At 56.5% G+C, this 11,185-nt stretch overlaps 1 protein-coding gene across 2 annotated transcripts in view; it reads right to left on the bottom strand.

Moving 5' to 3' along the window:
* Window positions 1-6: 6 nt before the first annotated feature.
* Window positions 7-11,185, bottom strand: part of Slc45a3 (solute carrier family 45 member 3) — a 15,022-nt gene continuing 3,843 nt past the window's right edge. For both annotated transcript variants that reach the window (XM_015483765.2, XM_015483764.2), the window contains exons 2-5: window positions 6,376-6,778; window positions 4,786-5,571; window positions 3,761-4,026; window positions 7-1,557 (exon numbers count right to left, since the gene is read on the bottom strand). In XM_015483765.2, coding sequence (XP_015339251.1) covers window positions 1,120-1,557; window positions 3,761-4,026; window positions 4,786-5,571; window positions 6,376-6,547 — 1,662 coding nt within the window. In that variant the 5' untranslated portion in view covers window positions 6,548-6,778 and the 3' untranslated portion in view covers window positions 7-1,119. The remainder of the gene's footprint in view (window positions 1,558-3,760; window positions 4,027-4,785; window positions 5,572-6,375; window positions 6,779-11,185) is intronic.

The following is an 11,185-nucleotide window of genomic DNA, read 5'->3' as shown; positions in this document are numbered from 1 at the left end:
CACAGATATGCCCTGGAGGCTGAGATGGACAAAGGCTCGAGGAACCACAGGTGTGCTTCTGGTCCTGCAATAGCCCCAAAGAGAGGTTGTGGAGCCGGTGGGGAAAGTTGGGGTGAAGTGGGAGTGAAGGGCAGTGTTTTATCCTCCCAGTCCTACAGGGAACAGAGGGGAATTGGAGGAGCTAGGCTGGGCCAAGGGAGGAGAGGAGGCTGGGATGCTGCTGAGGCCCGGAGCTTTTCCACTGTTCCTTATGTCCCCAGCCTTGGGTGAGGACATCTGGGATATCAACTGGGGTGAGTAGTGCTTCCAAGGTGCTGGGTTAGGTAGTTTTGGGGGCCAGACCTATCACCCCAAGAGAAGGGATTCTGGCAATGCTCAGCCCAATGACCAGACATTTCAGGGGACTGGTTGTTGGTGATCCCACTGAACCCAACTCCGAGACACCAACCCAGAAAAGCTGGGAATAGATTTCCTTCTACTTTGTTAAATAAATAAGTTAAATATTTAAAGGCCTGTGTCCTCATGATGGCAACCCAGGGACCAACAAGCCATGTCCTGATAAAAGGGTTTGGGGGGATCAGCAGAAAGGCAGTGCTGTAGACCAAGGGGGCTTCACCTGGCCCCTTAGGACTCTTCCTCTCAATTAGCTTTCACCCCTCCAAACACTGTTGAAAGTTTCACACTAGAAACTTCCATGCAAGAGCCACACGGGCAGGGGTTCTGCAGAATAAGGGGGCCTGGGGTGGGAGTTTGTTCAGTTTTTCAAATCCCTTCTCCAGGTAGGTCTCAATCAGGACACTGGCTGTTAACCCTGAGCCTGGCCAGGCCACCTGCAGAGTCCTGCATTCCAGTGCATGGAGCTAATCAACTATTCTGCCTTCCTGGCCTCCTTGCACAAATCCACACTGAAACTGCCATTCGGCCAGCCCTAGAGACTGGGGAGATGGGAGAGGGAAGCCACCGTCCCCTATCTCTGCAGCTATGCAACTCACTGCCACGGGGTGGCAGCAGAGAGCCATGCCACTTTGGCAGCAACAAAAACTGGAAAGTCAGCCCTGCAGCCGGGTGGGAATGCAGACCAGGCAAGGCAGGCCCCCTCCTCAGTGTGCAGGAAGCATTTCACACAGAGTATTTGGCCAAGTCACTCTTGTCAAATACTACCTGTGTAGCAAAGTAAATGGCAATCAGACCCAAGCCTGCGGCTGACACCATATAGGCAGTGACAGATTGGCTGAGTTGGACAATGGAGCCCATAAACAAGGATGGGGCCACCTGGGACAGCAAGAAGGCACTGTCCAGGATGGCAAGGTCCAGGCAGATGCCCCGGCCCGGGATCACCCTGGCCTCAGTAGGCTCACCCACCACCACTCTCATGGAGACATCGCAGGTGGAGGCGCCGCAGAGCGCAGGGGCAGCTGGGAGCAGGCCACCACCTCCAGCACCCATGTGTCCGTTGGGGAAGGGAGCTCCAGACTTTGGGCCTGGCAGGAAGCTGGTCGTCAGGCTGTCCTCACTGCCACCACTACCAGTGTCCCCTCGGTATTTGGGCAGGAACACCTGGGGGGGGTGGAAAAGAGGGGACGAGAACAGGTGTGTACTCAGGCACGGGGATCCCCAGCTATAAGAACAGGCCCTAGCTTTCAACCCCGGAGCCAAAAGAAAACAGGCAACAGGTCAGAAAGCTGAGGAGACCCTACTTGACCCAGGTCTAGACAGGACCTCAGGAATAGCAGGAATGACGGCCATAAAGGTGCAAAGCCAAAACCAGACCTCAAGGTCTCCTCTGGCTTTTTCTTGGGTAAGTCACAAACTTGATTCTGCAGATTAGGAAGACAGCCGAGCCTCCCAAGAAAAGGGAGAGACAGAAAGAATCAGGCAGGTGAGAGGAGAGAACCATGAGAGAAGGGATAAGACCCCACACAGGGTCTCCAGCCCTCTTCCTCCCTGCCCACCCTCTTCTTGGCCATCTGGAAATCCTCACTGCCCTGCCAGGGAGAAGCCCCGCCCCTCTGGGGTTGCAGGCCCTGGAGTTGGAGTTGGAGTTGCTGCCCACAGTGAGGTCCCTGCCCTAGACTTCAGCCAGGGAGGGCTGGGGGGCTGGAGGGCTGGCAGATGGGGTCTAGGGAAGGGAGGAGCAGCAGGAGTGACCCCCTTGCCCACTCCCACAGCCCAGCTGTCTAACGTTGAAGCCCTTCTCACTTCCTTCCTGCTGTTCACCAGAGATCAGAGGCTGAGTCTGATCTATCTCCCCCACCCCCACCTCAATGGCCTGGGGCCTATTTAAGGACAAGACCAGATCTTATCTCACACTGTATCTAGCACAGGTTTTTTTTTTTTTTTTTTAATATACTGACAACTGAACCCGGGGTTCTCTATCACTCATCACCAGCTGCATCACCAGCCCTTTTCATTTTTTATTTTGAGGCAGGGTCTTGCTGGCCTTGAACTTGTGATCCTCCTGCCTCGGCCTCCCTAGTAGCTGGGATTACAGGCGTGCCCCATGATGTCTAGCCATAGCGCTGGCTTCCTGAGTTGGCTGCATGAATAAGCTGGGAGCCAGGACACAGTTCTAGCCTGGTGCCAGGGAAGCCCAAGGCTCATCATGAAGCCTGACAAGTGGGCAAAGGCCAAGCCGACAGTGTGCAGGGCCAAGTCTGCCCTCTGCTGCCTCCTAGGACCTGTCCTGCTTGCTGCCCCAGGAAAGGCCTGAGAGGCTGGAGTCTGGAGAGGTCCCTGGGGACAAACATGCTCCTCAGTAACAAGCATGAGTCCCAGCCTGTCCCCTGGCTCCAATGCACATGCTCAGGCCTAGTCTCCAGCCCAGGGCAGCGTTGAGAGTAGGGACTGGTGAAAGATACCATGGGCCCAGAGGAGCCTCAGGGACCAGTTCCCCTCCCAAAGTTAGCCCCTCCCCCTGCAGCTACCTGCAGAGCAAACCAGCCTCCTAGCTACTGCACTCCTGTCCTACAGGGGCAAGGACAGGTTTTCCCTATACCTGGCAGCTCTATGAGCACAGGCCTGTGTCTCCACCCTGAGACACCCCAACTTGTGCCCCCTGGGGTAGAATCCTGCATCCAGCGTTGTAGCTCAGTGAAGTCAGTGGAGGGGACAAGGGTAACCACCTTCCTGCATACAAAAATCTACCCTCCTCCTGAAGGGGCTGTTTAGTGTGGGGTCAAGCAGGAAGAAGGCCCCCAACTTACCCAGTGCCCAGGTGAGCTGAACTGGTATATCCGGCTCAGATATCCACCAAGGGGCAGGGGAAGGGGACAGAGGTAAAGGTGTGAGGCAGGAAAGGGAGAATTCAGAGGAAGATAAACCTGAAAGAGAGAGCCCTCCCCATTTTGGAGACCAGAGCAAGACTCAGGCTAGTCACAAGGCCTCTCCCTGTGGCTAAGGCCTGGCCATTCTACTACCATATGCCGAAGCTAGGTGCCCCAGAGGGCATCTCACCCAGGCCCCTGCCTCCTGGGAGAAGACAGCCCAGACTGAGGGCTTCTCTAGCCCGATTCTTCAGGATTCCCGGTGAAAGATTCTTCACTTCCTGCAATCACACACTCAAGTGCTTTATAGTTCCAAAGCCAGGAAGTCATTCCCAGAATCTAATCTACACGCTTCTTCCGCAGCCCAAGCTCCTGACTGGGAGCTAAGATGACCTTCCTCGGATCAGAGAAAGTCTTCTCCAACACCTCTTGCCAGACACTGGGTTTTGGACTAGTCTGCCTCCCCCACCCTACTGGCCAAGGGCCAACGTGAATACCTGCTTCTCACGGTGGTAGAGGGAGGCCAGCGTGTAGGGCAGGATCTGTAGGGCTGAGAAGGTGAACCCGGTGAGGGCTGCCGAGGCCGTCACCACAGCCACACTGCGAGACAGGCAAGTGGCGCCAGCAGCCACTGGGAAGGCCACCACACTGGCCAGGTAGACTGCCCGGGTGCCAAATCGCTGCACCAGCCGGTCCATGACCAGGGAGAAGACCAGGGAGATGGTACACTGCAAGAAGAGCCCCAGGCTGCCCATCCGCACACCTGGATGTAGAGGGGAGAGGTGGTCAGACAAGGCCAGGTGGGTCAAAAACCCTACACGATCTGGGGGTAGCAGGGGATTAGGAGCCATGGGCATCTGCTCCCCCTCCTCAGTTTCTCACCCCGTGGCAATGGGAGTCTTGGCTCTTCCACAGACACTTGGCCAATGTGGCCAAAGCTGTTGGCTGAGGGCAGAGGAAGATGTTCTAAGGAAGATGTATGAGGACCCTCAGCTTTGGGTACAAAAGGGTAAGAGGGGACACAAAGAAAGTTCTACCAAGCCTTTTTTTCCTGGGGATTGAACCCAGGGGTGCTTTTATCCCCTGGATTACAGGCATGTGCTGGGCGCCCAGCTTCTACCCAGGCTTGAAGATGGCATTCTAGAATGACTGATCAGGACGGCCCTGGTGAGGTTATCTGAAAGTCCGAAGGGGAGCAGAGGGCAGGATGGAGCTGAGCAGAGCCGAAATCCATCTTGATTCCTGCTTCCTCTGTCCCTTGAGTAAGCTCAGTCTTTCCTTCTGACAAAGTGCGGCAGTGCGTCTGAACACAGAGAAGCTAGCAGCCCTACTGAGGCAGTAGGCAAAGCTACTCCCCAAGGAGCCCGACATGGATGGGGTCTATTTTCCTTTCCCGATGGGAAGTTGGGGAACAGGATGCACAGCCACCAGCCCACACCCACCCGGGAACCTCTCCCAACCCAGGAATGTCTGCTGAATGCAGTTACCCAGCAGCTGCCACTGGCTGCTGAGGCCTTCTTACCTTCGTCATAATGTCTCCGGGCCTCGGTGCCTGGCTCGGCTCTGGGCACGCCCTGGTACAGGCCCTCACCCACAAAATCCGTGTAAAACAGTGTGAAGGTCATGAGTGCCATCCAGCTGCAGAGCTCCGCCACAAAGAGCCGCCGCAGGGTGCGAGGCATGCGGCAGCAGAGCTGGTGCAGCCGAGGAAACAGGGTTCCCAGGTTCCGGAAAGCCAGGTGGGCATGGCATGGGCAGCAGTGGGGAGACGTGGAGGGGACTGAAAGTGCTTCCACTGGCTCAGGCGGACCCAGCACAGCCTCCTCGGCCACAAACAGGGTGGCTGCCATGCAGGTGAGGAAGATGAGAGTGAGCAGGCCAAAGAGGCACTCTTCCTGGGTGCCCAGATAGGGGGCCAGGGCGCTGGCATCCCAGTCAATGGCAGGTAAGAGGTAGCCCAGGCAGCCCCCAAGGCTGATCATGAAGGCGTAGACAGAGAAGGCCTGGCGACAGTGGTCTGGGTCCCGGAAGAGGTCAGAGAGTAGGGCTTCCAGTGGAGTGAAGCACACCTGGCCACAGAAGTCCAGCAGCCCTACACCCAGGATCAGCAGTGCCAACTCCAGGGGCCTGGTATCTGGGCACAGCAGCTCCGCCAGCCAGCCCGCCCTCGGGATGAGAAAGAGGCTCAGCAAAACACCCAAGGACAGGGCCCAGATGAAGGGCCTCCGGCGGCCGTAGCGCCCACGCCACTGGTCACTGGCTGAGCCTAGGAGTGGGACGGAGACCAGGCCCAGCACTGGACCAATGCCTGTAAGAAAAGCAAGAAGCAAGAGTTAGTGGCTGAGACAAAGAAGGGGAAGGGGGAGAAGGGATGTAGCTCCTTGAGAAGCATGGAAATACCATCTTCATGGGGTCTTAACTTACTCCTCAGAGGGGTACTACAAAGGCCTCCATTTTCAGATGGGGAAACTGAGGCATGGAGCACTAGAAGTGATACTTATTCAAAGGCACAGAGGTAAGGAGGTGACAGGCAGGGCTGCGACAGGTGGTCCCACTTCAGGGACCCTTCTTCCCGAGGGTGAGTGTCACATAATGGTGACCATTGGTCTTCTGTGGCTTTGCAGCATTCACCTGTAGCATGAGGAGTTTGCCTGTGTCCTGTCCTGGGGTAAGAGAAAGCCCTGCCTGGGAGACTCTGGTTGAGTCCCTGCAGCTGCACAGCCTGGGCCGTGACTCCCCTAAGCTCTCACAAGCCTGTTTCTTTCCCTGTAACATGGAAAGCCCCAAAAGCTTGCTGTAAGGAGTAAATGAGGTCACAGATGTGAGTTATAAAGGGCTGGACAAAGGTTAAGAGCAATTTTTTTTTCTAGTGTCTCCATGAGCTGGACATTGTGTAGGGACCAGGCAAACAGAGGTGGCTAGATTATGTCCCTGTATCATTTCATTTCTCTTGGGGGATTCCCTCAGCTCAGGGTCACCCGTCTGCCTAGCAATGCCTGCCCACTAGGCCCAGGGACAGCTGTCCGAGTAGCTCTCTAGGCAGAGGACCTACTGCCCTACATCCCAGGTGCACGTAACTGGAGCAGGAGGGAAGGAGGGTACAGGCACTCACCCAACACCATGGTCATGAACTTCTCTTCTACCCCCACTTCCAGCAGCAGGGGAGGCACGTAGGTGATGCCAGCAGCCAGACACACTTCCAGGCCAAAGGTCAGCAGGTTGACCAGCAGGAGCTGGGCTTTCCGATGCCGGAGCAGGCGGCTCACCCATAGTCTCTGGACCATGGTGGGCCAGGCAGGTGGGGCTCGGTCGGAACTGTTCACACACTCCACAGCAGCTTTATTTCAGCCCTGCCCCAGAAGCCCAGGCCTCTCCTCCTTGCTGCCACCGACTGCCTAGGATTCAGCCAGGTGCCCATTTCCGCCGGCCCTCTGGTACAGGTCCAATGACTCAGCCCATGCTAAACACCGTTGCCCCGCAGCACTTCAGTGGGGACAATTCTTGTCACTCAGATCCTAAAAGGGCAGGACAATCACAGGTACACAGAGTGTTAAGTCCTAGGAGCCAGGGCTTCAGGATTTTCTTTGAATTCTCTGAATCCTGTTCATTCACAGGCTGATGATGTGGCCCTGTCCCTTAGATGCCACTCCTGGCTGCCTAGTCAGGAAATGCATGTTAATATTAGCCTAAGGCTGACATAATTAATAAAGTAAATATGATTTTTAAACCTCAGCATACCTCAGAGCCAAACAGATGTCAGGTATTCTCTGTTTTGGAAAAGCTTTGCAATTGCCCTTGCCTGCTATCGTATTGAAGGGGGGGCACTGAATCAACTGAATTTCCGGTTGCTCCGGCCCGGCTATCAAGGTGCCCCTAGAGACCCTCTGCCAGGCCTGGTTTGTTTGCTTTCCTCTCTGCAATTCCCAGAGCTGGGCTGCTCAATTCCCCTTTGTTAAGAGTGACACTTCCGATTCTGCACCTCTTAGCCCTGAGCCATGTTGCACCATAACCTCCACCTCCAGGACCAGGACGAGGGCGAAGGGAGGAAAGGCTGTGGCTTGTTGGGTTGGGTTTCAATCTGACCCTGAAGCCACTCATGCAGAGCTCCCCTGGGTCAACCTAGGCCTGAAACCCTCTCCCTCGAGTCTCCCCCAGAGTTCACCGGGGAAGTCCCACCCACAGGTGGCTGTCAATTGTCACGGAGCAATGGGACCATTCCCAGGTCCCACCCTCACAGGAGCATGAAACCGCACTAGCTGGCAGCACCTGTGATGACGCCAGTGACCCCCTGAGCTGGCGTCAGGATGCCCCGCCACTTCCTGGCCAGCCTTTCTCAGCTCCCCAAACAGCTTCTTAGAGAAATTCCCACACTCTCTCCTGCCAGCCCTACCTCCCGCACACAGGGAGAACCATCCCTGGGTCAATGCCCATTCTATGCCCTGCAGCAGGTGGCTCCAGGTCTGGCTTCCTAACAATGGCACCCAGTGCAGTCTGCTCTGCTCAGACTATGAAAGAAGGAAAACAGATCAAGTTCAGCCATCAGCAGAGACGGATGGGGTGGAGTGCTTAGTGACAAAGGGGAAGGGGTCCCTAATTTGTCTTCTGTCCCCAGAGTCAGGGGACAGAACTTTCCTCCCCAAGTCAATCCTATAAATGCTGCTGAAGAGCAGCTAGCTACTCCCCGGGCAGGGCCATCTAAGGACCACAGTGCCCAGGGCTGGCTCCACCCACACACACAGGGGCACTTTCCCGCATGCTCATCCCCCCTGCCAATCTCAGCATCTCATGATAAAAGGCGCTTCACTTCTTTTATCTTTTCAAGCAACACTAAGCCCTGCGGGACCTTGCACATTACAAAGCATGTTGTAGGATGTTGTAGGTGCTCCAAGCTGCGCCTCAGAGAAATCAGGCGACCATCAATCCTAGATAAGAACTGCCCATACCATATGCCTTCTGGGGCTTTGCAACTGGGAGACCAGGAAAAAAGGGACGTGAGGTAAGGCTGGGCAGCCAGCAACCTCCTCTCACACTTTGGGAAGGGGCAGGACTTCTGCAGGGGTGGCATGAGCAGGAGTATAAAATACTGATCCCCATGGTCCCCAAAGGGAGGTGTGGGAACCAGGCATCGGGAGTAGCTGGGCTGCAGTGGGTTCAGCATTACCCCTCCCCATAGCTGCACTTTCCAGCTCTCTAGAGGGAAACTGGGGGGTGGGATACAGGAGACCAAGGGTTGGAGCTCCCTATTCGCGAGGGAGGGTCTCTGGGGCAAAAGGCTGCGGCCCATTCCACACCCTGCCCTTGCCCTCTGTCTGGGAGGGCCCTGGACACTCACCAGCCCTGGGTTTGCAAGGGACCAGATCCTCCCTGAGCAAACACTGACTTTGTCAGACCCAGCCTCACCCACAGCCTGCCCTCCTTCTCTAAGTCCTGGTTGCTCCCGGTTTAAAAAAAATGGTAGCTCTCCAGCAACCATTAATCACTCCACCTGCCTTCTCCTCCCTCAATCCAGCTCCTCCTGAACAGAACCACTCTTAGCCCACAAGGGAAAAAGACAGGCTGAAGAGAGGAATTTCCCTCATCCTCTTACAGCCCAGTCACCTCTAGAGCTGCTCCTCCTTCCGGGGGTGCCTCCCTCCACCCACCTGAGGTTCTCTACCAGGTAACTGGGGGCTGGGCCAGGTGAAGAGTTCACAGAAAGAAGCTGAGTAGGAAGTAGACAGGCTCCTAGCCCTGCTGCACCCCTGTGTTCTTAGGTTGCAGAGCCCGTTCTCCCTCTTTTCATACCTACTCTGCCCTGGAGGTCCAGGCACTCTTGACACCCAGAATTACCGGAGGAATCCCAAGCCCATAAGAACACCCTCTCCTCCAAAGCCCTGCTTTCTTATGTCCAGCACCCCGTCTCCCCACTCCCTCCCCACCCCACGTCCTCAGGATGCGGGAGCCTACAGAGGACTCTAGCACCAGCTCCAAATGCCAGCCATCCTTCCAGGGCCTCCTTCCCTGAGGCACCACCATCCAGGCCTAGGGCCTGCCTGGTTCCCGGGCTCGGGGGAGCTCAGAGAACAAGGTGGTTCAGTACCACTTTCCAGGCCTTTGCTCTGGTCAGCAGTCCTAGGGCACACTTCTTGCCCAAGCTCAAAAGTGACCCATCACTACTGGCCACCCCTGGTCTGAGGAACTCCCCTGTCTTCTAGGAGTAGAAATATAGGCAGGGGGACAGAGTCTACCCTCCCCACTCTTCAGTCTCACAGATACTTCCGACTCAAATCTTCCTGCCCACTGCATTTGAAGCATTCTGTCTGTCTGGCAAACAGAAGATCAACCAGAAGAGCCAGCTCCTGATTGCTCACCTGAAGAGGAGGGGGCAAGAAGTGGAGGGCTGACCTCTCGGAAGGAAAGGAGCAGGGCGCCTTCTAGGAAGGCAAGTCTGGCTCCAGTTGCAAACATTTCTCCTCCTCTCCAGGACCCCTCACAGCTGGAACAGCAAGAAAGCCAGAGGAAATCCCTAGTCCACGGGACCCTTCATGGAGTTCCATTCTAAACCACCCTTCCCCGTCCCTGAGGGCACAGAACTGAAGCCAAGGGCCCTAGGCAAGGTCAGTGCACCTAGATTCTATTTGCCCAGGTCGCAGCACTCAACAGTGCAGCATCCCCCAGGGTGGGTGATGTCGGATTCCTTCACACCCCTGTCACCAGCCCCAGCAAGAAAGGGCACCTGGGAAATATTTTTACCCAATGAATGAATGGGTGGATGGATGGATGGACAGATGGAAACGTATAAAAGCAGGGGGGGCGGGAAATTTCTCTTAGAGGCAACTCCTTGGGCTCGAAGGTAGTGACCTAGAATGCCCCCACTTCAGACTGGACCCAGGGCAGGCAGCATGGGAAATGAAACTGAGCAACAGGAACAAACTTGGCCTGAACTTTGTCCAAAATTCAAAAGACAGAGTGGAGGAGGCGGAGGAAAGGCGACCCAAGCCCACTGCCTGGTAGCTCCCTAAGGGAAGGCAGGGTCAGAGGGACGCATAAAGAGGCCTTTGAGGGCTTTCAAAGGGGCTCCTGCCACCCCGCATGGCTGAGGTGGAACTGGGGGGAGCAGATTGCCTCCGCTGACAGACAGAGGCCAGAGGGAGCCTGGGCTGGGGGCAGCCCCCGCCCCGGGCCAGTGTCAGGCAGCAATTCTATGGCCTCTTTATGCAGGCCAGCGTCCCCACACCCCGCCCAGGCACATCAAACGGCGCAGCCCCCACCCTGACCCTGCCAGCTCCACGACCCTGCCTCCTCCCTCGCTGCGCACAAAGGCGGGCTGCTTTCTCACAGCTCCTCAGGGAGGCACGAAGCACACTCCTCCGTCCTGCAGGGCCACCCGCCACCCCTCCCCAGAGAGGGAAACCCCGCAGGGGGCAGGCTAGCCCGAGGAGCAATGACTCAGCCCAAGAAAGGAGAGGGGTCATCCTAGGTCAGCTTCCCCAAGACTGTCCCACTCCAGGCCAGGCCAGAGGCAGGAACGGGTTACTTTCCACTGCTCCAAATCCCACTGGACCCCAGCACCTCATCCCATGCTAAGCTCTCCTAGGCTCTCTAGGCTGAGGCCGGCAAAGTGACCTGTCAGGTCTGAGGGCTCACAGCTCAGCATCCCTATGTCCATCCCCCTGCCTCAGTCCCAGGGACCAATGACCTGGGCCTTGCCTGGCACACTGCACTCCCCAAGGAGCCACACCCTCTCGTAGCAGCTTCACCAGGAGTCCTGGGGATGCCCCACGACAAGGCTGCAGCAGCCATCCACAGACTAGGAAGTGTCCTCTGAGGCAGGCAGCTCCCGATCTTTACAGACGCCTTGGTTAGGGACCTTGAGGCTGTGGGAATTCCTACCTGGGCTCCTGGGGTAGGAGTTGGGGGGTGGGGGTGGGGGTGGGCACAGC

The sequence above is a fragment of the Marmota marmota genome, unplaced genomic scaffold (assembly GCF_001458135.2).
Source record: "Marmota marmota marmota unplaced genomic scaffold, marMar, whole genome shotgun sequence".
In the NCBI taxonomy this organism is placed as follows: Eukaryota; Metazoa; Chordata; class Mammalia; order Rodentia; family Sciuridae; genus Marmota; species Marmota marmota.
The sequence above is the reverse complement of the archived record's forward strand: the minus strand, read 5'-3'. Positions and strand labels throughout refer to the sequence as shown.